Source organism: Diplotaxodon limnothrissa, linkage group LG2 (assembly GCF_057381915.1).
Source record: "Diplotaxodon limnothrissa isolate DT_005_m linkage group LG2, D_limnothrissa_male_GT1.1, whole genome shotgun sequence".
Lineage (NCBI taxonomy): Eukaryota > Metazoa > Chordata > Actinopteri > Cichliformes > Cichlidae > Diplotaxodon > Diplotaxodon limnothrissa.
The window spans coordinates 9754768-9780289 of NC_140597.1; the positions used below are offsets into that span (position 1 = coordinate 9754768).

Genomic DNA, 25522 nt, shown 5'->3' on the forward strand with positions numbered 1-25522 from the left:
CTAGTTTAAAGTGAATGTAATGCTCAGGGTGTCGAAGTTTCTTACGGGTTCGTGTATCCGTCCATGCAGCGAGTCCCAAATCCCGGAGCGTTCAGCAGCGCATCTAAAAGCTTCTGCATGTTGGCATTTCCAGGAGCATCATCACTGAGAGTTCGAAAAACACAACCACAGTCAGATCGCAGGAAATACCTCTGGATAACTCAGTGAGAGTTCAGGGCAGTCGTGTACCTGATGAAGGTCGCTTGTTCCTGGTACATCCACGGCTGCATCTCCAAACTGGGATAAACTCCAAACGGCGGCACGATGAGACTGAAGACCAGAGCGATGCAGACAAACACGGCCGGAAGGACGATCTGAAACACAGATTTTTTTCCCCGATGAGCCGCAGCAGGCCGGTTTGATCAGAAAGCAGCAGCGGGTTTTTATCGCTGGCGACGGCATACCTGAGCGAAGAAGCCCTTCCTGGAGCGCCGGGCATACAGAAACCGCTTCCACATCAGAGCAACAAACTGCTGCCTCCTCAGAGTCCAGCCTGTCACCTGATATGAGCCTTTACCGTCAGTACAGTTCAGCCAGTCGGTTTCTTTGCACTCTGAGAGGAAACGAGGTCACATGATCAAATAAGAAAACGTTGAGAGTGCGCAGACAGGATGTTACAAGACAACAAAAGTGAGAAACTTCTCATATTTGCACTCGTTACTCTGTACAGTTGGCGCTTTATTTTGAAATTCCAGTCTTTTGATTTCTTCCCTTGAATTTTGCGCCCCTGGTATTTTATCCCATTGTAACTCTCTGTGAATACATTTTGCTTTGCTGTGTTTTTTTTGTACCTTGGTCTTCAGAATCATTGCAGTCATCGTTGTCATCATCTGTTAACGGTCTCAAGCAGCTCTGAGGGTCTCCTCCACCGAAAGCATGAGTCCTCCTCCGCCTCTGAACAGGAAGTGTCCCGTCTAAACAAAAAAACTTGGAAATGTGATTTCAGGCTCTTATTTTGATATGTCACAGTCAGACATCACTCCTTCCTCACCTGAGGTCACTTCGGTGTCGACTCCGTTGTCTTCAGCCACTTTCAGGAAAATCTAAAAAGTGACATAAAACATTAAAACTAATGTCATACTTTTGTTTTCATGCTTCACGGTGATTCACCGAGAAGAATGCTTCACAAATCAGTTTTACTCAAATGTGTCCCACCTCCTCCAGGGTGGTGTCCGACACTCCGTAGCTGGAAATGCCGAGGTCGGAAAGCTTCGTGTCCAGGTCTTTGAAGAGCTCCACGAAGGCTCCGTCTTTGGCAGCGCTGTACGGCAGGACGTAGGTCAGCTCGTGTCCCAGGTCCTCCACCAGGCGGGCGTCGGGGACGTGACGCAGGATCAAGGCAGAAACCAGCGACACGTCCGGGGGTACAAAGGGGATATTGCAGGTGGATGCTGCTGGGCCATTTTCTGAAGACGGAGACACAAAACAAATCAGATCCACCGGACAGCGAACCAACCAAACGCTCTGTGGGAACAGAGAGCTCACCGATGGTAGCGGCCTCACTTTCATGTTCGCTGCCGAGTCCTGCGTCGCTGCTGCTGACTGAGCCGCACTCCTCCTCCTAAAACACAAATGGTTTTACTTTAAGGTATTGCTACTGCACAGGAATTAATAATGCTAATTAATACTCCAAATGCTAAAGAAAAATACTATAAGGAGACAACTACACGGTAAAGGTAAAATACTGCAAAAATACTTTTCACTAACAGACAAACTGCTGAAAATTAATCAATCGTACTGGAATACAGTGTAAAGAAAGACCTATATACTACTGAAAACTGCAGAGCTAAGCATTACTAGTAAATAAATTCTACAGAGACCTTCTTGGTGAAGGAGACGGTGCTGGCCGAGTTCCTGCAGGAGCTGAGTGATGGCTCTGGGTTCTTCTTCACCAGCGTCAGGTAGTAGCCGGTCCCCAGCTGGTTCTTCAGGTACAGAGATGAGCCCACGCAGCACAGCTTCCCGTGGCTGATGATGGCGATGCGGTCGCCGAGGATGTCCGCCTCGTCCATGTGGTGAGTGGACAGGATGATGGTCCGGCCTGAAATGAGACCCAACGTTAAAAATCCAGTCAAAACGAAGAGAGTAGCTAAAATCTGACCAATCTGGGAGAACCTTACCCTGACGGTACTTCAGCAGCAAGTCCCAGATTCCTCTGCGGGCGTAAGGGTCCACGCCGGCTGTGGGCTCGTCCAGGATTACAACCTTTGACCCCCCGACGAAGGCCAGGGCCACGGACAGCTTCCTCTGCATGCCCCCAGACAGAGTGCTGGTCCTGCAGTTGCGTTTGTGCGGCAGCCCTGTGTCCTGCAGGATCTGCTCGATCTCACCTTTCACGCGTTCCTCTGGCAAGCCTTTGAGCCGTGCGTAGAACCAGATGTGTTCCTCCACCGTGAGCCTGCAAGAGGTGCCACAACATGAGCAAGGTCACGTAACAATCGAGGTAAAGACGGAGCGAAGACAGCATAACAAGCATGTTGAGGAAAAGCACTCACATGCTGAAGAGGACGTTGTGCTGTGGACAGACTCCCAGACTCTGCCTAATGGCGCTCAGCTCTGTCCGGATGTCTCTGCCCAGGATGTAGGCAGTGCCAGAGGTAGGTGGGAACAGGCCAGTAAGTATGGACCTGCAGGGAAAAGAGAGGAGGATGTTACCTGCACCAGGACCTGTGGCAGAATCTGTATCAGCAGTGTGGTGTGTCTCGGACTCACATGGTGGTGGTTTTTCCGGCTCCGTTGTGTCCCAGGAAGGAGGTGATTTGTCCCTCGTAGAAGCCGAGCGTCAGTCCATCCACCGCCAGCTTCTTACCATGACGGTAAACTTTCACCAGGTTCTCGATGTAGACTCCAGGCTCCAGATGAGCCGGCTCCTCCTCCATGCACACCGCTGCAGACATGCAGACACATCTTACTGCAATGTTCAGGAAGTCTCTTTCACATTAAAAACTCTGTTTAAAAATAAAGAGAACTCAGTTGTTGGTTTTTAGGAGGAAGTTCTGGAGCTTCGCAGCACAGTAATCTCACCTCCGGGGTTTCCTCTCCGATTCAGTGGGAGTTTGTTGGACTTTCCGTCCTTTTCTCCAACCCAATAGGATTTAGTGAAGGGGAAGTACCACGGCCGAGGGATCCCATACTGACCTGAGGAGCAGAACGTGCTTTATGGAGTCTTTGTTGTGTATCAGAGATTTTTCATGGTCAGTGTACAAACAGCCTGTGGACTGATCGATAGTTTGAAGAACTGGGGATGAGCTATTCAAAGGATGTGTTGATTATAACCATTAATAATGTATAACTAACAATTACTTCTTGTAGCATGCTAAATAATGATGACTGCAGTTCAATAAACACACGAAGAAGAAAAGCTCTCACCTGGAAACACGGCTTCAAGGTACCATGTCAGGACTCCGTACAGGAAGGAGTCAAAGTACATGATGATGATGGCGGTGCGGAGGCTGAAGTCATCCTCCTCCAGTGGGCTGGACACCAGGTTCTTCCACTGGATACCGACTCCCTGCTCCTCAAACAGGGCGAAGTACTCGCAGCCGAATCCGAACGCCACAGGGGACAGAAGGCTCTGCAGAGCGAGAGGTGGGCATGTGACTCGCCCCATCACATCACAACATTAAAATTGTGAAAAAGATGCGCAGCCTTACAGCGAAGACTTTCGTCCCGAAGCCGATGTACTCTTCCCAGGCGACGCAGAGCACGTATGGCAGGTAGAGGGTGAAGTAGATGATTCCTCCACAGGCGGCGGCGAGGTTGGCACGGGCAAATGCCGTGCTGAGCAGGAAGCACTGCATGATGGTCACCACACCGAAGGACCCCAGGAAGAGGAAGATGACGCCGGGGTCGCTGTAGGGCAGGAGGTTCCCCATCTGCACAGGAACCACGAGAAGAAGAGATGGGACATTATTAATATTGCATTCTTGGAGATGTGTATGTGTGGATGCTCTGTTTTTCTAATGACACTGTTTTCTATGTATTTTGGTTTTTAGTCGTCACCTTGAGCAGCAACACTAGCAGCCCGGCGCTGATGAGCAGAGGAATCAGGCTGCTGATGAACCAGCTGAACCACAGGATGCCGTTATCCAGACCCATGATCCTCATAGTCTCCTTCAGTCGAGCCTCCTTCTCATACACCACGCTCTTCAGGATGATGGCCACTGAGTACATCCAGGCAAGAGTCATGAAGAGAGGCATGGAGCGGCTCATCACCCGCAGGAAACTGAGACAGAGGACAGGAAGGACGGGGTTACAGACCGAGAGCGGCGAGGAGGGGACCAAACCTGGGAAATGATGTGAATAATCTCACATGTCATCTACGTAACACGGGTACGGCATCTGCTGGATGTAAACTCCCGTCTTCTCCTTGGTGCCCGTCACCGCTCTGATGATGCCTTGCTCAATAACGTCCTGAAGGTACGAGAACCCACCCCAGATGTAACGCATGTCCTCAAACGGGTCGGCACGAGGACCCGGGTCCCAGTATCTGAGAAGGAGGACAGAGTGCAGGAAGTGCTGCTAGTTAAACAGCAGGATGTGATAAAGAGCTACAGAAGCAACAGTACAAGACTGAAAGAAAGGTAATGCTCAAGCAAAGGAGCCAAGGCCATGACTTTGTCAATTTAGACCTCAAATGCATTATTTTGCATTGCAAGGTCTGTAACTTAAAAGTACATTAAAAAAAACTGTTGTTGTAAAAATGTAATTATTATAAGTTAAGTGTTAAAATTTGCTCCAATTAATTTTAAAAAACAAACCTAAAACTCTGGTTTGCAGAGCATCAGATAACCTTTCACCCACATACTGTTTATGCTTTCTCTACAGTGTTGCCAGATACAGTTTTTACCTGTAGAAATTAAATGCTTTACATTACGGGGATGTCCTGGCTGTTGCTGACTGAGAGGCGAGTCCTCACACGGACCGTACACAAACCCACCTATAAACTATTTGTGCTGGCTTTACTGGAGTAAATTCTGGAATTTAGGAATGAGGAACAGGACACTTTTATCTGCCTGTGTGTGTGGCTCCTTACGCGTCTTTGATCTTATTGGTCCGCTCCACGTTGTCAATGTCCATTCTGATCTTGTAGTTGAGTTTGGGAGGTAGCTCTGTGGCGTTGGAAGGGACATCCAGAAACACAATCCCTGCCCAGAACTTCCTGTCTTCCAGTAGCTTCATGGACACGTTCACCATTCTCTCCTCGTTGGAGACCGGCTCCAGTTTGTCCAGGTTCACACACTTAAAATACAGACAGACACAGATCCGGTCATGTGATCTGTGCACACCAACTACAGCCAGTTTCCCTGCATGCTTGGATACTGACCTCCATGAAGTGGGAGATGCTCATGATGGCCTGATCGGTCTCGTTGAACACATCCCTCCAGGTGAGGTAGCTGCCTGGTGGCTGCTGGTTATCTGCCTGCTTGGACAGGAAGTTGGAGATGTCCTCTACGGTCCAGTCCGTGTCAGCAAGCTGAGCGCGGAAGACTCTGGCGGTGATGTTGTTCTTTAGCAGAGTCTGAATGAAAGATAGGAAGGAAAGAAGAAAGGAAAAAAGAAAAGGTATGAGAACATTTTGTCTAAAATAAAGCAGATGAGTTAGAAAGACATCGATGATGAAGAACACGTGAGGTGGTGGGCGGAGCTTGCTTACCCTGATCACGTTCATCTGCTCGCTGTTCTCCATGAAGTCCCAGACTTTGGGCCTTATCTCCTCCCACATCCCCCCCAGCTCCCTGAACACACCGAGCTCCTGGAAGGTCCGATTCACCTAAACACACCACAGACATGAGTCTTTTTACCCTGGGTTACTAGCTAAAGGTGACCAATCAGTTGCAGTCTGGAGCTTTTGCACAGGAAGTGACATCATACCTCGTGGATGATCTTCTGCGTGGCGGGCGTGTGGGGGGTGTACAGGAGCTTCCCTAACAGCAGGGGCTTCAGGGCCTGCCAGATCATCCTGGACATGGGGTTTGAGTCCATGTTCTTCACCAGGCTGTTACAGTACGGAGCTACGACACACACGTGATGGAGGTTACCACATACATGTAGCAGGCATGTTTCAGGAATCACGATAACACAAAGAAAAATAAATACAGAAGTATCAGAGTCTGGCTTTAAAAGCACCTAGAGTACTTGAAGTGGACATAATAGCTCATGTCCACCTCAGTGTTTTTATTCTTGGACTCGGACATATATCTGTTCACAGGAGGCTGTTATATAGCAAGAGTTTAGTTTCTCTGACATGGGCTGTATTAGCTGAATGTTTGTCTACTGAATACAAAAGCTTCATTGGGGTTGGAAGGTCCGAGGATGACCCCGAGGACTCACTGGAGGAGTTGTCATAGAGCGACGCCGTCTCGTCCTCGCTGCTGTTGTAGTTTCCGAACAGAGCCTTGTAGTTGCTGTCTTCGTACCAGTTGAGGGATTTGATCTGCAGGCCGCCGCCTTCAGGGTGACCGCACACGATCCGGGAGACGGCCTGGTACATGGTGCTGGGCGACGACGTGGCGTTCTGCGTCAGGAAGACTATCTCATTCCTCAGATCGATCCAGCTCTTCATACTGGCCAACTGTAGACCCAAGACAGAAGATACTGGTCAGACTGGTCGAGGGAGACTGGACTGATAGCCAAAGCTGGATCACGCGAACCCTGAACCCTCCCTTAATTTACGCTGCTATATGCTCAAGGAGATGGGAGACTTCCCATCATGCACTGAGCATCCACTTCCCTCTTCAAAATGTTACATTTTGTCTGCACTTGACTGTAGCTTGTGTTTTGCCCTGTCTATCTACACTCTCCTCTCTGTTCCTTCACCCCTCAGGTCAAGGCAGATGCTCCTCCCTGACCCAATGTTTGGGTTCTCTCTCTGTTGTTATGAACCAGCGCTAGATTTACATAAAAATTATAAATTGAAATATATAAACATTAGGGGTGCAACGATATTCGTATCGATATTGAACCGTTCGATACAGTGCTTTCGGTTCGGTACGCATATGTATCGAACAATACAACATTTGTAATTTATTTTATCAACTTTCCTTCTGACGATGCTGTCTGTGTGGAGCGCTCAGTGAATCTGCGTTCGACTACTCCGCCTAGGCTGCACTGTCGAGCGCAGATCCACTGAGCGCTCCACACAGACAGCATAGTCAGAAGGAAGAGCGCAGGGCACCTCCCCCACCCTCATTCAGATCTGGCGTTTGGAATTATTTTGGTTTTCATGTGACGTATGACCCTGAAGGTAAGCGAGTCATGGACTAAAGTAAAACAGTATGTTGGATGTGCCATGCAATGCTCAATTACATGGGTGGGAACTAGTGTGTTAGCGCAGTTAGCTCGTTAACGTGTTGGCCGTCTAGCCCCATGCACGGGGCGATCGGCGGTAGCTCGTTAACGGAGATTTGCCATGTTGTGGTGTTAAGGTCATTTCAACGAGATTAACCTGAAAGCACTAGTGGGAACACAACGAATATGACTGCACATTTACGCCGACATCATCCTAGTGCAAAGACAAGTGGAAGCAGACAAAAAAAAAGCAAGCATGCTACTAACTTTAGCCGAGTCATTTAGACAGCTGTTAGCACATGATTCTCCTTATGCTGCTGAGAATATAACCCAGAAGAAGCGGATAGTATAGCTTTTATTTTGGAAAGAGACATTTCTCTGTAATAAACTCTCTTTTCCAAAGATGCATGATTCCTCAATCAGATACAGGGCTTGCAATATCGCTAGCCCGACGTCCCGGAGCTAGCGATTTTTTCAGTCGGGCTACCAAAATCTATCTCTGCCCTGCCCGTCGGGCTATTGTAGGAAGGAAAAATATATGTCAATGCTTTTGCATTCTTTCAGAAATGTAGCTGGGTAATTATGTCATTGGCATCGGTGAGCCACTGTCAATATGTGACATATTGAAATGCGTTTGAATTTGCGCTTGTTTTTTTGCTTTCACTTTGCAATCGTGCGAACTGTGTATAGAGAGCGACAGCACTGATCTGTGAGTGATGATAATTTGTGCACCAATTCCTCTGACATCGTCTTATTAATCGTTAGCTTACTATGCAAACATGACAAGTGAAATCTCCCGCAGCTTAAACATGTGAGAGGTTGATCGCGCAGAGAATCGCTGAGCTTATGTGAGTGCGTGTGTAAAAGCAGCAGGATTTATATTTGACTACGATGACCTGGATGACTGAGAACCTTCACAGACAGATATATATTTTAGTTCTGCTGAGCCAAATAAGACAGGTCAGGGTGAAGAAGTGACAGCCAAAGAAAAGCTTACCACAAAACGGAGAAGTTATGACAAATCAGACTATGAGGCAAAAAGAAAGTGCAGCTTTATGGTTTCATGGACAAAATAATTTCTGTGGCTGCAATATGACGAGCTAAATAACCAGGGCTGCACATAAATGGTCCACAGGTGCGCATTCGCTGTCAAAATAAAAAATACGCACAAGGGTTAGGGTTAAATTTAAAAACTGTACTTTTGAGTTAAAATATATATTTATAATTTTAATAAATGACAAATTAAAAAGGCATGAACATTTTTTTTGTATCGAAAAAATATCGAACCGTGACACCAAAGTATCGAACCGAACCGAACCGTGAATTTTGTGTATCGTTGCACCCCTAATAAACATGTAATAAATGAAAAATATCAAAGTTAAGGCTCAAGTGGAAAACAATGCGTAATTAAAAATGAAATAAACTTTAAAAAGAGTCTGAACTCAGGAATTATAGACATTCGCCGAAGGTTAAAAACTGAACATGCTAAAAATGGATCACAGAATGAAGCTGAACTCTCCCCTAGCTAAAAACTGCTGACAGTAAACTCGTGTCTGGCTGCGCTTCCTGTTGAAGCTCAGACTAATTTTATACATATCATAACAAAAGTGATGTAACAAAGCAAAAGTTCAGATGCAAAGAGCTGATCCAGTTAATGTAAAAAAAAAAACAAGGTTTAAGGTCCACATGCTTAATTTGAAGTAGCTTTTAAAAGTCTCACAGTTGTAACCAAAATATCTGATAACTCATTAAGCAGTTTGGTTTTCTGCTCACAGATTAATCATTCGGTCCTTAAACCACATCATGATTTATGTGTCTGCTCAGTCTCTAAAAATATCTAATTTAAAGGAGAATAAACCAAACAGATTTACAGATTTGAGCATCAACTTTTGCTTGTTTGACTCAAAATCTTTCCAGTTCTGCTATTTCACCTGTTTTTGGTAATTAGGTCCTTTTAAGCTCACAGATGTTCCCCAGGTGTGTCACAAAATAGGAACCAGAAAGAACACATTCTTCTGTAACAATGTGAGTTTCTTCTAAATGAAAAGGTTCTAATTTGACTGGAACACCACAGGAGTTTTGGTGCCTGCTGGCAGAATCTAAATATGAGCATTAAAAAAGTACCAATAGAGGAAAGGTAAAGGGAGCTTCAGATGTTATTATTTTTATTGCCTCAGGAGGAAGGGACCTCAAAGAGGAAGAGCCGCAGGTTACTTTAGGTCAGCGGCATCAGCAGAAGTGAAACTGCTGCAGCTCCAATCTGAGGAAAAGGGTAGTTATTGTCCCAAACATGTCCTCAATATGTCTACAGTTTTGTCCCAGTATTTCTTCAGTTTGTCCCCACCACCTCTTCAATATTTATCCGGATTATCTGCAAAAGTTTGAGTACTATGTGTCGAGTATCTCTAAAGTTTGTTTCCAGTATTTCTACGCTGGGTTTCCCGTTTTTGTCCTCAGCATGTTTATTGTTTCTCTACTGTCCCCAGCCTTTGCTGTCAGTGCTTCTATAGTGTGTCCCCTGGGCTCTGGGAAATTCAGACAGGCATGTTTTACCATTCATGTTAAAGCTGTAAAGTTATTGTTCAAAGCACTCTTTTATGAACTGATTAAACAAATAAATATATTAACCAGGCAGTAAAACAAGGACTACTTTATTGTCGCCGTATCATCAGATCCCGTACATATCGCCTTTAAACCTCACAGCTGAGACGCTTGAAAGTAGGTCAGGTTTTGACAGCGTGGGCGTGTAAACTACGTGTTTACCTGTGGACAGGGAGACACTGTATGTGTTTTTCATATGACTGGGATCCTATCAAACAGATGGAGCTCCAGATGTTTGAATAAAGTTATTTTAAACTGGGAGTTTTTCACAGAAAATGTAAAATGGGTTTTGTTCTAATGGTCCCATCACAGCTGAGTGTCTCTTCTTTCTTCATCACATGATTTTTAATGCAGTGCTGGGAAAAACACTTCCTCTCTGACCATGAGAACAAAGCAGAACGAAGGAGATAAGATTGTTAAAGTTATTTAGCTGTTTGGGTTTTTTAAACTAAATGTTGTAATTTCCTGGATTGCCAGTTCAATAATGCCCATCTTAAATCCCTTTTTCACAGGATCACACTCATCCTGTCCCTGACTCAGCGCCTGCACAAACCAAAAAAAACACTGTCACATGTTTTCACTTTAGCCCACAGAGCGATTGTGTGTACTGTGTGTTTTAAAGTGTGTGATAACCTCGGGGCAAAAAACAACAATCTGGGGAAGTCTAACTGAACTTTACTCTGGTTATCAAACTGTTCACGCCAACCACAGTCTCCCACTCAAACTTTATTTCCAGTCTATTCCCACTGTAATCCCAGGCTGGAGGCTCTGCAGAGCTGCAGATGTGTCGCAAACCACTTTCTGCCACACAATGCAGCTTTCAGAGCCCCCTCAGTGTCTCTGTGACCTCTAACATGGTCACTAAAGGCTGCATGCAGCCATCTGCGGTCTTCAGCGTCTCAGCAGGACGTAGACGGACGCTGAGTGTTTGCTGTTTGTTTGGACTCGTGCTTTCTCCTCCTGAGGCGGCTGTGAAGTAAAAACCCACTGAGACATTTGAGTCTTTGTTCAGCTGGGAACTCGTCTGTCTCTGCTGCAGGGAAACTGCTTTTATCTGGACACAAAGACTCGCAGAGACACTCAGAGCTGCCAAGTAAACCCAGTGGCCCCTGATGGTGCTGACGTGGCCCGGAAGACTCGATTGGGTGATGCGCATGTCCAGTAAAAAGCTGACTGTGATATTTTGTGCCCAGATCTTTGTTCGTGAGACAAACACCATCATTAAAAGCACATGATGAAAAGACACAAAGAAAAACTGACTGATGATCTTTGCATCAGCCTGAATCAAGCATCAGCCATCAGGGATAAAGGGTTAAGCTAAAGCTCCAGTTCCTCTAATGTCCACCAGAGGCTCCAGCAGTGAGCCAGTCCCCAAAGAGGCCAATTTAAAGCAAAAATAAACCCCTTCAGAGCCTGATACGAAAGGGGAGTGGCCTCTTTGACTGACAGGTGGTTTAAGCTGCTAGCTTATGCTAAGCTAAACCTCAGTGTCTGAACTGGACCTGTGAACCAATAACACGGCTGCTGAGATATTAATCGTACTAATAAAGGTCTGAGCTCCTGCTGATGACTTACCTCAACTGCCAGTGAACCCAGACTATCCAGCAGGTTGTCGGTTGCCCTGGCGACCTGTTGGACGGCCTCGGGGTCAGCCCTGACGTCCCTCTGAAAGACAAAGAGACATTTTCAGTTTCAGCTCAACCTTGGCTGAAATAAATAATAACCCACTCATCTATCTTCAGTTTAGTTATTTTTATTTTTACATGTTTCACAGTCAGATGAGACAGAGACCTTCCTAGCAGTGTTGAAAGATACTGAGTGATGACATAAGTCATCATACGAACGTTCTCTGGACCCTGTAAACAGACAGATTTAGCACTCGTCCAGCAAACTGAACTCTTTAGGTGTTCTGCACTTCTAGCAGATCACCTGAACTCTGCTCGCTGTTGTTTATTTTTGGCTCATATTTGTGACGATTTCACTCCTCTGTCTCTGAGTATCTAACATTTCTTTGCTTTCGTGTTGTCCACTTTTCTCCGAACGTTGTCATTTGTCTGATTTTTAATCAAGTTTTAAAAGTTGCTGTGTCATAACTGGAGATAAATGCACGGCAATAATGGGCATGTGTGGGGGATTTTCCCCTAAAATCTGGCTTTTAAGTCTAGTTCACTCTGTTTAAGATTCCTATAACTGATAACTAGCTAAACACCTATGACTTCTCTGAGACGAGGCTGCTGGATTTTCACGGACTTCGTTCTGTGCTGCTGTGGAAACTCGCACGGTTTCAGCTTTGCAGTCACTCGAAGTGCTCGTAGATTTCTGCACACAAAAGAGGCTGAGGCCTCTTGTGACATATGGCTGCATTGAATCCTTCAAACTCTTTAAAACTGGTCTCCGGGCTACGAAAACTGAGACTGTAAAGAGCTGGGACAGGCCGAGGCACGCCTCCTCCCACACACACACATTTAATATGCTGAGGACACGCCAGCACACCTTTGCTGTGTCACCTGAACGGAGGGGGGGAGGAAAAAATGCCTTTGGACTATTCCAGTGTAAAATTCACGTTTTCAGACAAGTTTGTTATTTAAAGTATGTTAGAGGCAGCCTGAAAGACACACCTGCAGGCAGAACTCGGGGCTAAAAAGTGCTCAGTGTGCCAGTTCAAGTGTTTGACATCTATAAGGATCATTATATCTGAGAAAGTATTTAACAGAAAAGAAGACAAGTCACGATTTGAAATGTGTTCATACAGGATAAGCTGAAACGCTGCAGGAGGTGGTTTCACACTGGGAGAAAAAGTTTCTAAAAGTTTCTGGATGAAAAACCTGCTTTAAATGAGCAAAACATGAATCATATCAGTGGATTAGCAGGGCCGTATTTACCCGGATGGGTTTGAGGAAGTCCAAGTTGTCCAGAAAGTGCTCCTCGGCGTGGTTGAGCCAGGCGGGCAGACCCTGGCAGATCTTTTCTTGAACCATCGCCGACACCTGTTTGTCCGAGATCGTCACAAATTCCTCCAGGCTCTGCTTGCCCCCCTTCCTGGGACACATGTCCCTCAGGTGGACCCCGAACCCCCCGAGGAGGACCTGAGACAGAAACAGAGGCCAAAGAGGGATTTCTTTATCTTCAGGTTTCGCTTCATATAGTCTGACTTTAATATTCTGAAATTAGTTTCAATCATTGTGTTTATTTCATGTTTTACTGTGTAACATGTACTCCAACATTTCAGTCTTTTATTCCATATACTCTGCAGATTTTCTGCAAGTTAGCAAATTCTATTTCAAGTGTTTAATCATTCACGAACTTTTCCTCCTTATTGTTATTCCACCTCTCCACTTAATTCATATTTGCATTTTTCTTTCTTGTGTTCTGTACACCGGTTCACAATATTCCAGCTTTTATTGCATATTTTTTTATTTATTTATTTTATTTAGTCTGACACTTTCTTCTTCTTCTTTTACTCCATACTGTGTTGTGTTTCTTTGCATTTTATATATTTTTTAAATTTTACCTATATTTTCAGACTTTCATCTGATATCTGTCAACTTTTTACCTTGTATATTGTGGATGGTTTTACTCCACACTGTTAGTTTTCTCATGAATGAAAGTTGGAGTAAAATTCCTCCAGCTGCCCGTATCCATGTAGGGCTCACAGACTGAGCATGTGCAGAATGCCTCCTCACCTTCTGCAGGTTTATGTCGGCCTCCGTGATCTGCTGGACGCTGTGTTCGGGGAAGGAGGCGTTCCTCAACAGAAAACTCGACAGAGTCTCATTGTCTCGCAGGAAATGCTTCAACTTGAAGCCTGTGGGAGAAAAAACAAAAACAGACAAAACAGAGCAGGTCAGAGAAACCTGACTCCTCCTTCTCCTCCTCCAGTAAATCAGAGGGTTTTGTCTTTTAAATGTGAACGTATTTGTGGCCACAAAGCAATTGTGTAATTTTTTACAGAGGAGAGGGTGAAGCAGTTCCCCCAGCACATTTTTAAAATGACATCTCTGCTTTCGGTTTGACTAAAATCCGTCCAAGCTGAGAACGAGACAGGCTGATAAAACATTGGTTTCATTCAAGCTTTTAGGCCTCTCAGGTGACACACCACTGACTCGTGATTGGTGCAGGAGAAAGACTAACAGGTAACAGTCAGGCCATTAAACAGAGACATTCCTCTATGTTCTTATGACATTGGTAAGTAAACTGTGAGGAATCCCTGAAAAACAAAATTCCTCAAACACCCCAAAAAGCTGCGATGAGAAAAATTCAATTGCACAAAAACACAGATCTGAGATTAAAATAAATAAAAAAAACAAACAAACAGGTGTGACTGTTGGTAACAGAGCCGACTGCTACAGCAATAAAAACCTTTGACAGATATTTGAACTACCAATAATCCCAGACGATTGAGAGGTTTTATGTGTTTGGATTTGGACGGCTGGAGTGATTGTTAATGGTCCGTTTACTGTGGTTGGATTTTCTATTTTAATCTGATGTCAGTTTGAATCTGAAAGTCAGATTGAAATCATTTTAGTGAAGGTACAGATGCTATAACTGCGGCCTGAGGAGGCGTTCGGACCATATTTGGGCTTGTCGGGGGCACGTCCGTACCCGAGCGGCTGCAAGTGGGCTTTACGTTCAGTCTTTGTTACGTCATCGCTGCTCTTCGTTCGACCTGCGTGCTCACACACGCCTGCAGCTCAAACTTTCCACTCAGCTCCATCACAGCAGCTGGATGCACTTTTGCATGATGCCCCCGCACGCATACATGCCCACCCCTCCCTGCGCCTTTCTTCTTCTTCTGCAGGTTTGAACAGGCAGCTGCAACGAAGGCTGAGAGGAGCTTCTCTTGTCATTCATTTGAAACAAACAGGAAGCTAACGTGTGAAGCTTCTCTGCCTGTGTTGCTTCACTCTTTCAAAACATGGAGATTTAAGATGACGAATCATCCAAGATTACAGTCGTTGCTGTCCTCCTGCCTCCAGCCTGCTGAACATCAGCAAACCACAGAAATGTATCGATCGATTGGTTTTATTTGCAGCTTTATGGACATCCATGAAGAAACGCTCTAACTGGTAAAATGCGGCTGCTGATCCATCAGCCAGCTTCCATCAGAAACCCTAAAATTCAATAAAAGCATCGTCGAGCTTCCTCAGAAGCTTTTATCCTCCAGCTTAGAACGACGTCACCGTTATTAATCGGCTCCTTCATCACTCTGTTTATCAGCAGGAGAGCATCAAACTGAGGCATATCTTTTTATCCCTCTTCTGCTGCATTTTCCTGTTTCACTTCTTATTTTCCAAGATGTGATCTGTATTTTCATACATCCAATTAATATTTGTACCCTTCTATTCACAGACTTTATAAAACATGGACAAAGCCATTGTGCTGTCACACAATTGTTACCTTAGCTCACTCAAAGTGACTTAACATTAGTAACTTGGCTCGTGCCATGTTGGTTTTTTATATTCATATTTTATTACAGGTTTGTCACAAACGACCATATTTGGACCGGACAGTACAGGTACTTCCGGCTGCTTCCTTATTTTCCCCAGAGGTCGCCATGGATGGATCTGCACATCTGCTTTCCCACAGATTTTACGCCTGATGCCCTTCCTGACGCAAACCTCCCACTTATCTGGCCTTGGGACTGACACTAGGAGTACGCTGGGTTGTGACAGCCCACACAATTTTCTTTACGTTTTCTTTTAGTCCAGTTTTGTGTGACAGCTTATTGTTTTCACTAAATGCACTTTGTCTTTGCGCTTATCTCACGTAGCACAACTTTATGGTTTACAAGCTTCTGTAAGCCTGGACGATCTACCATTTATCTGTTTAAATTTTCCACTTTTCATTCCATGTTTGCAGACTTCAGCATGTTCAGCTAAAATACGGAGATCATATTTATGATTTATGTGATTTTGTTGTGAAAGAAATTATTTAAAATCAGAAGCCGTCACTCCTCAGCCTCAATCTGATTTCAGTGCCAGCCCAGATCAGCTACTCGCTTCACTTCCTGCTCGAGCAGGAGGAACCCTGAACAGATCAAGTTCAGGTAGGACTGCCGTAAAAGCGAGTCTTTTCCGAGGAAGTATCATATGTTCTCTGATCTGTCTCTAATAAATCAATCGATGATTAATTTTCCTGTTTCAGCTCGAAGGCGACAATCATGTGGTGTTCATCTGTGCTCAGATGAGCGGAGGTATAGAGGCCCTTTGGGGACAAAAAGCCGACTGAGTGTTACTACAGTTAGTGTTAGTGATGGGTCAGAGGACAGGTCCAGCTGTCTGACATCAGCAGCTCGCAGTGATGTGATTGGTCAAATGAGAAGCAGTTTCCAGCAGAGAAGCCCGTCTGCTTCAATCACAACTCGCCATCATTAAACCACCACACCACCGCGTTCCGGTACCACATTAAAAAACTGGTTCTTGTCTGCCGCTCATCATGTTTGAACTTTTTGATAGTGTTTCAGAAACTAAAGATGTTCAAAGAGTCCTCCACTTTCATGACTTCAAGCTTGCCGGATGGGTTTTAATCCACAGAGGAACTAACAGTCAGCTGCTAAACTGTACAGTAATGGTTATGTGAGATGATTGCAGCGACCCAAATCCAGGTTCAGGTCTGATGTGGAGCCCCATTAGGGCACTCTGAATTACACGTTTGTACAGCTGCAGGGACACATCTGAACTCAGTGACGCTCTGCGGGACGGCGCCGAGCCGAGCAGCAGAAAACCCAACACGACAGGGCGTCGCGAACATGCACGATGTACGCTGACCCTGTCAGTCCACCTGCAGGGGAGGGGCCACAGGGCCAGCCAATCAGAATCGGCTCCTGCTGCCACCCTTCTACCCCCCTCAGCAGAGTCAGAAGAGAGTTGTGTTAATATCAGAAAACTGCGTGTGGAGTGACCGCTCGCGATCAGATGACAACCGAAAGACAAAATCCACAACAGAGAGAAAACAACACAAAGTGGAAAAAAATCAAACACGAAGAGGGAACAATTGAATAGAAAGATGCAATAACTGAATACAAAGAAACAAAAACAATCACATAAAAATAAAAAAAGGACACAAAGTGGCAAATAAATAACCCATGGAACCATAGAAAAAAAATAACACGAACAGACACAAATCACAAACATGAAGAGGCAAAAACAAGATAAAAAGAAACAAAAACCAATAAGACACAAAACCATAAAAACAAAACAGAGACAAAAACCAACTACAGAGAGCCAAAAACAACATAAACAGCCAAAAATCAAATACAAAGAGAAGAAAACCAACACGAGACAAAGACAGGACACAAAATGACAAAAAAAACCCCCTACAAATAAATAAACCAGAGACAAAAAAAAACCATGTCATACAAAACAAACCAAACCAAAACATAAGACCAAAAACAACAGAACAAAACAACAAACCCAGCATAACGAGGCAAAAAACAACCACAGACAAATAAAAACACCACAAAAACAAAGACAAAAAAAACACAAAGAGGAAGAAATCAAACAGTAAGAGGCAAAAACTGGATACAAAGAAACAAAATATCATACAGAGACAAAAAGCAACTACAAAAGAGACAAAAACAGACAAAAAGACAACGAATTAACCATGAAGAGACAAAAACCAGGACACAAACACAGACAAACAAAAACAACACAAAGTGACAAAACAAACTATAAAAACCACCAGAAAAAAACAAACAAAGGAAAAACTTTCAGTGTGTTTCGTTGTGCGGTCTTTAGCCTTAACGCCTCGATGTGAACGTTGGAGGTCTTGGCTCATTTGAAGCTTGAGAATTAGCTGATTAGCTTTCTATGCTTGCTTTAGATTTAAAACTGACATGAAAATTGTCTGTCAGATGAAAATCTGTTTTATTGGTGCTGAACAAACCGTTAAAGGTCGCTTTCCTGCAGAGAAACATTTGCATTTTCGCAGATCTGTTTCTAAGGCCTCGGGGTATGAAGTTTCCTGAGAACTGCTGAATCCTGGTTGCTGCCCTCTAACCAGGTGAGCTCACCTGGAAGGTAAGCAGGTAAACCTGCTGCAGCGTGTCATGCCGCCCCCTCATCACACCATCGCCCTCCTGACCAATAAAACTGCTTCATTTATTATCAGATTAGAGGGAATAAAGAGCAGAAACGTGCTGATGCTCAATCAACAGGGAGGAGAAGCAAGAGAGCCGGCAGGTCGGTGCAGGTAGGGAAAACAAACGCCCCCCACAGAGAGCCAAAGCTGCAAATTAACGCACAAAAGAGAGAAATTCTTTTTGTTCAGCGAGCCTGAAAACTCCTGCGGCAGAGAAAGGACGCCTAAAAACCTGCTGACCTTTGAGAGGTTCTGCAAAGACTCGCTAGCTGTTAGGTTCCTTCAGCGAGCTGATCTCAGAGATGATTTATTGACGAAGGTGGCATTCAAAAAAAGAGCCTGCCGACAGTCATGACTCACAGGTTTATGAATTACACTGTAGGGTTAGTCAAGGCATTCTCTCCAAACATTAACCTCTGGGGCTAAAAAATAAAAGCTAACGCTCCAGTTTCAAAAGCTGCAGTTCCTCTAACGTCCACTCGAGGCTCCAGCAGTTTTTTAATTTTTATACAATTATCCAACCAATATTATGGCTGCTGTTAGCTTAATTGTATGAATACGGCGTCCAAGTTGTCTGTTAACTGTTTGTGTCCTACTGTACAGTCTATAGATGAAGCTTGCTAACCAATGTAGCCAGCATTAGGTGATAACTTCAGTCCATCTTCTCCTCTAACATGGTAACCTGGGGTTAAGGAATTCATCAGGTGCGTCTCAAAAGTCTGAAAAGACCAAGTCCTATAGCTGCCATAAAATCAGCACAAGAAATGTTTAAACCTTTGCCTCCAGCTTCCTTGTTTTGCACGAGGAACTGTTCTCACAGAAATATGGAAGATGGGTGTTATGTGGCTGGTTTCCGAGGCTCTCATCTGGCCTGAAGTCTCAGTAAGTTTAACTTCTTAACACCAATCAGGGCCCAGGTGACCAGTTTTAGGGTTCTGCTGTGTTTTTACAACATTACCTTTCAAAATAAGTGCATGCATTTTGGCCTTTAGGTTCCTCTGTTAAAGGAATGGCGATAAAACCTTCACATTTAGGCACCGGCTGGCTGTTAAAAGAAAATGTTCTACTTCTTTTAAATTCTGCATTTGTTCTGTTATACAGTTTAAAAATGATAATAATGAATATTATTACTATGGTCATGTTGACACAGTAAGATTTTACTTTTCTTATCCAAAAGCTGGCAAAGTCCTTTTTTTAATCTTTGTTGCCGTGTGCAGGTTGTTAAGATTAAAACAAGAACATGTCTATAAATACACCTCGTAGCTGGAACTTTAGCCATTTAAACGCTTTGAGTTTTTATCTACATTGTGTATTTCTTATTTGTGATGACGTGATTACGGCTGATATGTCTGTTATCACTCCAAACCACACTGATGCTCAGATTAGCGAAATCAAACAAAGTCAAACTGCATCGCTAACCCTGATCTGAGCTCATCCCCACACAGTGAGGGTTGCGTTTTGCGTGTCCTACCTGAGCGGCTGGACTGCAGCACCTGCAGGGCTTGAGCCAGCTCCTTGAAGCCCTCAAGGTTTTTATCATTCTGACTGTACAGGAGGATCTTCTTGGCGTCCGAGAAAAGGCGAGAAATTCTGCAAAATAAAAGTAAAACATCAAACGTGAGCCACAAAGAAGCTCTTAGCATGCATACAAACACAGAGGGAAAGACCCGGCACATGCCAGCTTACAGTGAAAACAACAAACAGGTTAAAATGACATTTCTGTTGACACTCAAAACAGTTAAAGTGTTAGTTATTATGGAAGCAGTGACTAACTAAACTCCAGAGTTTAAGGTTTACATTCGCCTAACAAGCAAAAGATCCCCCGGTTTGATCACAGATCCAATCTGCAGCTGAAGTGACCACCTTCTGAACAAGGGATCAGCCAAAGGTAGGTTCTAGATAAAAGTAGTAGATATGTAAGGATACTACTTCAGTCCACAGGTTCAAAAGCTAACCTTCTTACACTGACTGTCTGCAGACAGAAAAGGGAGGAAGGTGTCAGCAGATGGTGCTATTTAAAATATGTGAAGTGAAACAGTGGAAAAAGGTTCAAAATTAAACTCTACAGGAAGTTTAAGTGTCACTTTAAAACAAGTAAAGGAACATGAAGTATTAAAGTGAAAAAGCTCAGATAAGTAATTTATATCGTAGCTTTAAGTCTTAAAAGTAGTTGATGTTTATGTGTCACAACATCTGAGAGTTATTGAGCTTCTGGCTCCTTAGGAGAATGGAAACGTAGCAGGAATTTGATAAGCAACCAATAAGATTAAAGCTTTGGGGCCTCAGTCACACAGGCCTAGAGACCAGCGAACCTCCAGCAACCTCTGGGTGATATTGGCTCACAAAGAAGATGTTGCACCCAAAACCTCTTTATGATCGATCTGGTCACCAGCAGATTCCCACGGTACACCACAGGTTGGATGAAAGATGCCGGTTAGTCTGCAAACGCTCGCCCACTAACCACAGAGTGGTGGTGAAAGTCAAACACATACGACACAAACCAGAAAAAAAAACTATGTTCGCCTTCATAGTAAAAGCGACTCCTTATTGGTGAAACCAACACATTTCAAAAGGCCGCAGCTTTTACTTTGAAGGTCACTGTTCCAGTACCGCTTAACGAGCAGCTCCCGAGTGTAAACTAATAGCGAAAAAAGCGACCACAAAATCGGCTGATGTGTGTGATGTAATCAGTCATGATGAATCCTTACTGATTTTGGGTTTAGGCCATGAAAACAGCTGAAGCGTCAGCTTATACACAAACACTGAGAGCAGATGACCTGCCGGTGTTGGTTAGAGGTAAAAGCAGCTGAAATCTTAAAATTCTGTTTTGTCTGTTAATGTGTGAGAGGAGGAAAGTTAAAGTGTATCAATAAAGTTTCAGAAATAAAGTCACTGACAGCCTGTTTCAGCTCTACAGACGGCATTTATGTAAGAACTGAGCTGAGATTTCACTCTATATGTAAATGTAATGAAAATGAAATGAAAGAATGTGAGGTACTATCAGAATAAAATTCATTTTACTTAAAAATGTCTGCTGATTAGTAAAAGATGAAACCACAAGCACGCTTTAGCAGTTTAATAAAGATGAGAAGTTTTTCAGAATAAAAGCCTCTTTTTTGGCCACTCACATTGAGTCGTTGAAGTTGCCGACGATGCCCGGGGACTCGCCCGGTGTCGGATGTCTGAAGCAGGGGTTGTTGGCGTTGCAGAGGATTCCCTGAAGCCAGGGCAGCGTGCCGGCTGATGGCATCGCCTTGTTTGGAAAATGACCTGCAGACAGGAAATGAAAACAGGAAGTCACAAGAAAGTCGGAAGATCTTGCAGTAAAAATGACAGGAAAGCTGTGACCAGCTCCAAACAGGCTCACAGGAGATATAGTGCACATTTTTAGGCGCCCTCTCACCTCTGCACTGTAACATGAAGAGAATAAAGCCCCTGTGTTTCCCAATGTAAGATATGCAGGTTTTAAAGCCATAGATGTGGTTTTGCCTGTGTGCTGCGGTCAGATTTAATCTGAAAGATGTTCAGGGTGTTTCTTTATCTTCCTGCTCTGATGGAACAAAGTGTTCCCACGTTCACCTGGACTCAGAGGTGTCAGATAAGCTGCAATTGGTTTATTGTCGCCCTCAGTCGAGCATCAGCGGCACCCGCTGCAGGTTGAAGCCGAGGGCAGAGGCACGAGCGGGTTCACTTTGAGAGCAAAGACCTTTATCCCCTTTCTCTCATTGAGCTTCACCGTGTCAGCTGTACGCACAGAGAAGGCGCTGATATCAGGGAACCTTTAAGACTGCCAACTGGCCTCTTTTTAATCAAAACACAGATAAGATAAAGGAGAGGCGCAGATTCACTTCACTCGACAGCAGAGTGAGGGCCACACAGGTGGAACAACAGCTTCAGGATGAGCTCAGGGGTGAAAAACTCCCACAGGCTCCAGACCAAAACACCAGAGCTTGACTTGTTAAACTGGGTGTAAAAGACACACTGCAGCTTAAATCTGTGAACTGATAATGATCATAAAACATGTTAATAAATGGCCTGTATTTGTATAGCGCTTTACTAGTCCCTAAGGACCCCAAAACGCTTTACACATCCAGTCATCCACACACACATTCACACACTGGTGATGGCAAGCTACATTGTAGCCACGAGGCTGCCGGACACTGGCACCACCGGGGCCTCTGACCACCACCTGTGTGAAGAGTCTTGCCCAAAGACACAACGACCAAGACGGTCCAGGCTCGAACCTGCAACCTTCCGATTACAAGGCGAACTCCCAACTCTTGAGCCACGAGTGCCACAGAGCAAATGATGAACTGTGTGCTGCTTAATCAATTAATAGCTCAAGCAAAAGCTCCACCCGCTCGGACCTCCCTCCTGGTGTTTGTCAGGTTCAGATTTACATTGTAAGCAGGTCCATATGCAGACTCGTGCAATTTACATTACTGCAATTGGGTCCACTTGTGCACCATGATTTCCCCACACCAGCAGCGGTCTGCCAACAATCCTCAAAAACAGGCAGGTAAACATAAACATGCGGGTTTAGGCAAATATTTTAATAAACTTATCACTTTCATCATGTCTGCTGCCCGTGACAGAGAAGTCATGTTCATACACACAGACAGGTCAGATCAAGATTTTTCCCACTGGGGCTGAAAAAGAAAAAACTAGAGGAAGAAAGAAAGCTGAGGTTATGTGGGTGTTATGGTTGGTAACCTACGCTAGCTCGCTATTCAGTGACGTCTGAATCATAGCCATAAACAGCCTTTTACACACTGTAATGAAAATAGTTATACTCTAAAGATGGCGCTAGTCTAGGCACAGACAGACTAAAGGGATATCCTTCAGTCCTCCACCTGTCCCAGCAGCAGGTGGAGACTCTCTTGTCTGTGACTTGTTATGAAACAGAACTTCTGTTTCGTGCTGCCAACTCAAACATGTGGATCTACGCACTGTGGCCTGACTCTGCTGTGATAACTGCGTCACACCATCCACATCATCACGTTGTTTTCTTTGCAGTTATATTCCAGCGTGGTTACACCTCAGTCAGCTGGCTGCTTTATTTAGTAATTTCACTTATCGTGGCCCCTGAGGTGTTCAGAGTTTGCTGGAAGTTGGTAAAATAAACTCATTTGGACATATATACACACACACACACACACACACACACACGCAGATGTACACTCATCCCCCCTCCCCCTCCAAACACCTTCGACGCTTATTCCCTTCCGATGCCGACGGTGGATCAAGGAGACCAGCGCTTATGCTGCAGGCCGGATGCACTGTCTACACTGGCTGTCTCTCACCCTTTACCCATCCCTGTTGCTTGTCATGTGTTTCTTTGGTGTATTAAGAGTTTTTTCATGTGCTCTTATGTGCAGAGGTGTTTTTTTTCTGTTCTCAAACTGATCTCCCTGTTGGAGCTCAGTCTGGGGGAGTTATTTTTTTCTCCTTATCTTTCCTCGTGTTGTGCATACTCCTCTGACCTGTCTTCCCCATGTGATGTTTTTGTGTCATGTATGTATGGTCGGGGGGTAAGATGGCGCCGCTATTGCGTGCACTAGATCGGCAGCCTTAACATGAAATTTCCCACTTGTGGGACTAATAAAGGTATCTTATCTTATTTGCTCAGGAGCACAGTTGAAATATGTTCTTCCCAAAGCGCTTCTTTATCTGGTCACAGTGCAGCAGGTGAGTTTTTCAACCACGCCTTAACTCTTAAATCACCTGTGAGACTTGGCGATGCATTCAAGTACACCCCTGAAAGGTCAGAGGTTTTGGAGTAACACGTTGGTGTACAGATGTGATGCACCTCAGTGGGAAACGTTCTCCCGTAACAACTTCACTCAAGCGTGTTAACAACTGAATTTGAGAAAGAGCTGATATTTTTTAAAAAGACAATCAAATTTCAACACTTGACGAGTTGCTTTAGGATGAAACATCCACACTTTGGTTTTACGCTTTAGATTTTAAACAGCATCTAAACTTTTTTTAGATGCTGTAAACAGAGTCAACTGAAGTGAATAATGTGGAAAAACCTTAAAAAGAAGCCACAGATGAAGGAGACTGCCCTCACATGACTGATTCAGACTCGTTAAAGGTGATGTCAACAGCCACATTCTCTTTAGAAATTAATCTTAAAAAGTAATTTTACCCTGTTGACTCAATCACATCCATTATACTTCTGATGTTTTTGGCCGGCATGGTGGACAATCGCCTGAAAGAAAAGTGGGATCTACAGCTGAAAGCAGCTCAGCAGCTCTGAATATATGCCACAAAAACAAACAGAAAAGTTTGAACTGTGTGCAGCGGAGCTGTCGTGTCACGTCAAGTCACATTAATTTGTACAGCACGTTTAGCACGCGGTGTTGACCCAAAGTGCCCACGCAGAGGGATTAACCATTATAAATTCGTCTCCATGAACATGTTCAAAGCTATGCTGGTGTGTAAAACTGGATATTAAAGGATCGAGCGGGCTCCAGCTCGTCTCTGATCCAGCGTGGCGAGTTTCAACACGTCCCTGCAGCTCACATGCTGCGTGAAGCACTGCACAACTATTCTCACACAGCACGAGAAGTGAAAGTACTTCGAGTGCCCAGAGCTTCTGCTTTCACGGGGAAAGAGGAAGACGAGCAGCTTCCTGCTCCGTCTTCATCTCCTGATGTTGACGTTTGGCCCGAGTGAGGCAGAGAGGCGCTCCTCCTCTGAGATAATCGGTGAGGAATGAAAGCGTTTCCTTTTGTTTCCTGTGAGGCAGGTTTCATTCATCCAGTAAAAAAGTATAGCCTGAAGCTTCTGATTCTTCATCTTCAGCCGCTGACACCAGATTATCTCAAGATCCCCTCAGTCATTTTAAACTTTGGCATTTTACACCCTATTTGAGTCGGTTTATGCCGACATGTGTTACATTTTAAAAGTTTAACTGCGTCGTTTTAAGGAAGGATTTCCTGAGCTTCAACAGAGCGAGATGAAAAGACGGCTGAAGAGTCAATTACAGCAAATTGCTGTTATTAACTGTGACAAATTCCCAGTAAAATCACAGATATTCCCGGTGCAGTGATGCCAGATTTAATAGTAAAAAGTTAACACTTAAAAGCATTTCTTGATCTGGACAAGTTGCTTGAATGCCTTTACGGTAAAGATTTCACGGGGGTGGAATAACAATAGGTCTCTAAGGACAGCAGTGTGGAAAAACACTGGTATATTTCCACTGATTCCACTAATTTCTCTTAAACAATTTTAGGCTGTTCTTCCTTTGTTTTTCAACTGAACTGCTCAACAAATGAGAAAAATTACTTTTTTTCCTTCAAAGTCTCAGCATGAAAACACACGACAGGAAGTCTTCTTTTTTTTCCGGAACTGCTGTAAAACAGTTTGGGGTTGGGGTCGTCCCAGATCGTGACTTTATATCTCACAGGGTTCATCCAGGTTAAAATATGACTGTTGGCTGCACAATATCATCTGCAGCGGTGGAAGAGTTTACCGATCAGTTGATGGGAAGAACGTGAACTGATCA

The 25522-nt window shown here is 44.4% G+C and overlaps 1 protein-coding gene across 2 annotated transcripts in view; it reads right to left on the reverse strand.

Moving 5' to 3' along the window:
• The window catches only part of abca1b (ATP-binding cassette, sub-family A (ABC1), member 1B), a 42761-nt gene that overhangs the window by 9889 nt on the left and 7350 nt on the right, over positions 1 to 25522 (reverse strand). The window contains exons 4-29 of one of the 2 annotated variants that reach the window (XM_085360415.1): positions 21138 to 21279; positions 19481 to 19599; positions 13614 to 13735; positions 12813 to 13016; positions 11506 to 11595; positions 6373 to 6613; positions 5914 to 6053; positions 5696 to 5812; positions 5366 to 5560; positions 5075 to 5280; positions 4352 to 4528; positions 4042 to 4264; positions 3693 to 3914; positions 3409 to 3613; positions 3064 to 3177; positions 2752 to 2926; positions 2535 to 2666; positions 2160 to 2437; positions 1860 to 2080; positions 1525 to 1600; positions 1195 to 1445; positions 1031 to 1082; positions 831 to 953; positions 444 to 592; positions 229 to 353; positions 46 to 144 (exon numbers count right to left, since the gene is read on the reverse strand). In XM_085360415.1, coding sequence (XP_085216541.1) covers positions 46 to 144; positions 229 to 353; positions 444 to 592; positions 831 to 953; positions 1031 to 1082; positions 1195 to 1445; positions 1525 to 1600; positions 1860 to 2080; positions 2160 to 2437; positions 2535 to 2666; positions 2752 to 2926; positions 3064 to 3177; positions 3409 to 3613; positions 3693 to 3914; positions 4042 to 4264; positions 4352 to 4528; positions 5075 to 5280; positions 5366 to 5560; positions 5696 to 5812; positions 5914 to 6053; positions 6373 to 6613; positions 11506 to 11595; positions 12813 to 13016; positions 13614 to 13735; positions 19481 to 19599; positions 21138 to 21279 — 4198 coding nt within the window. The other variant, XM_085360422.1, reaches the window with a different exon arrangement.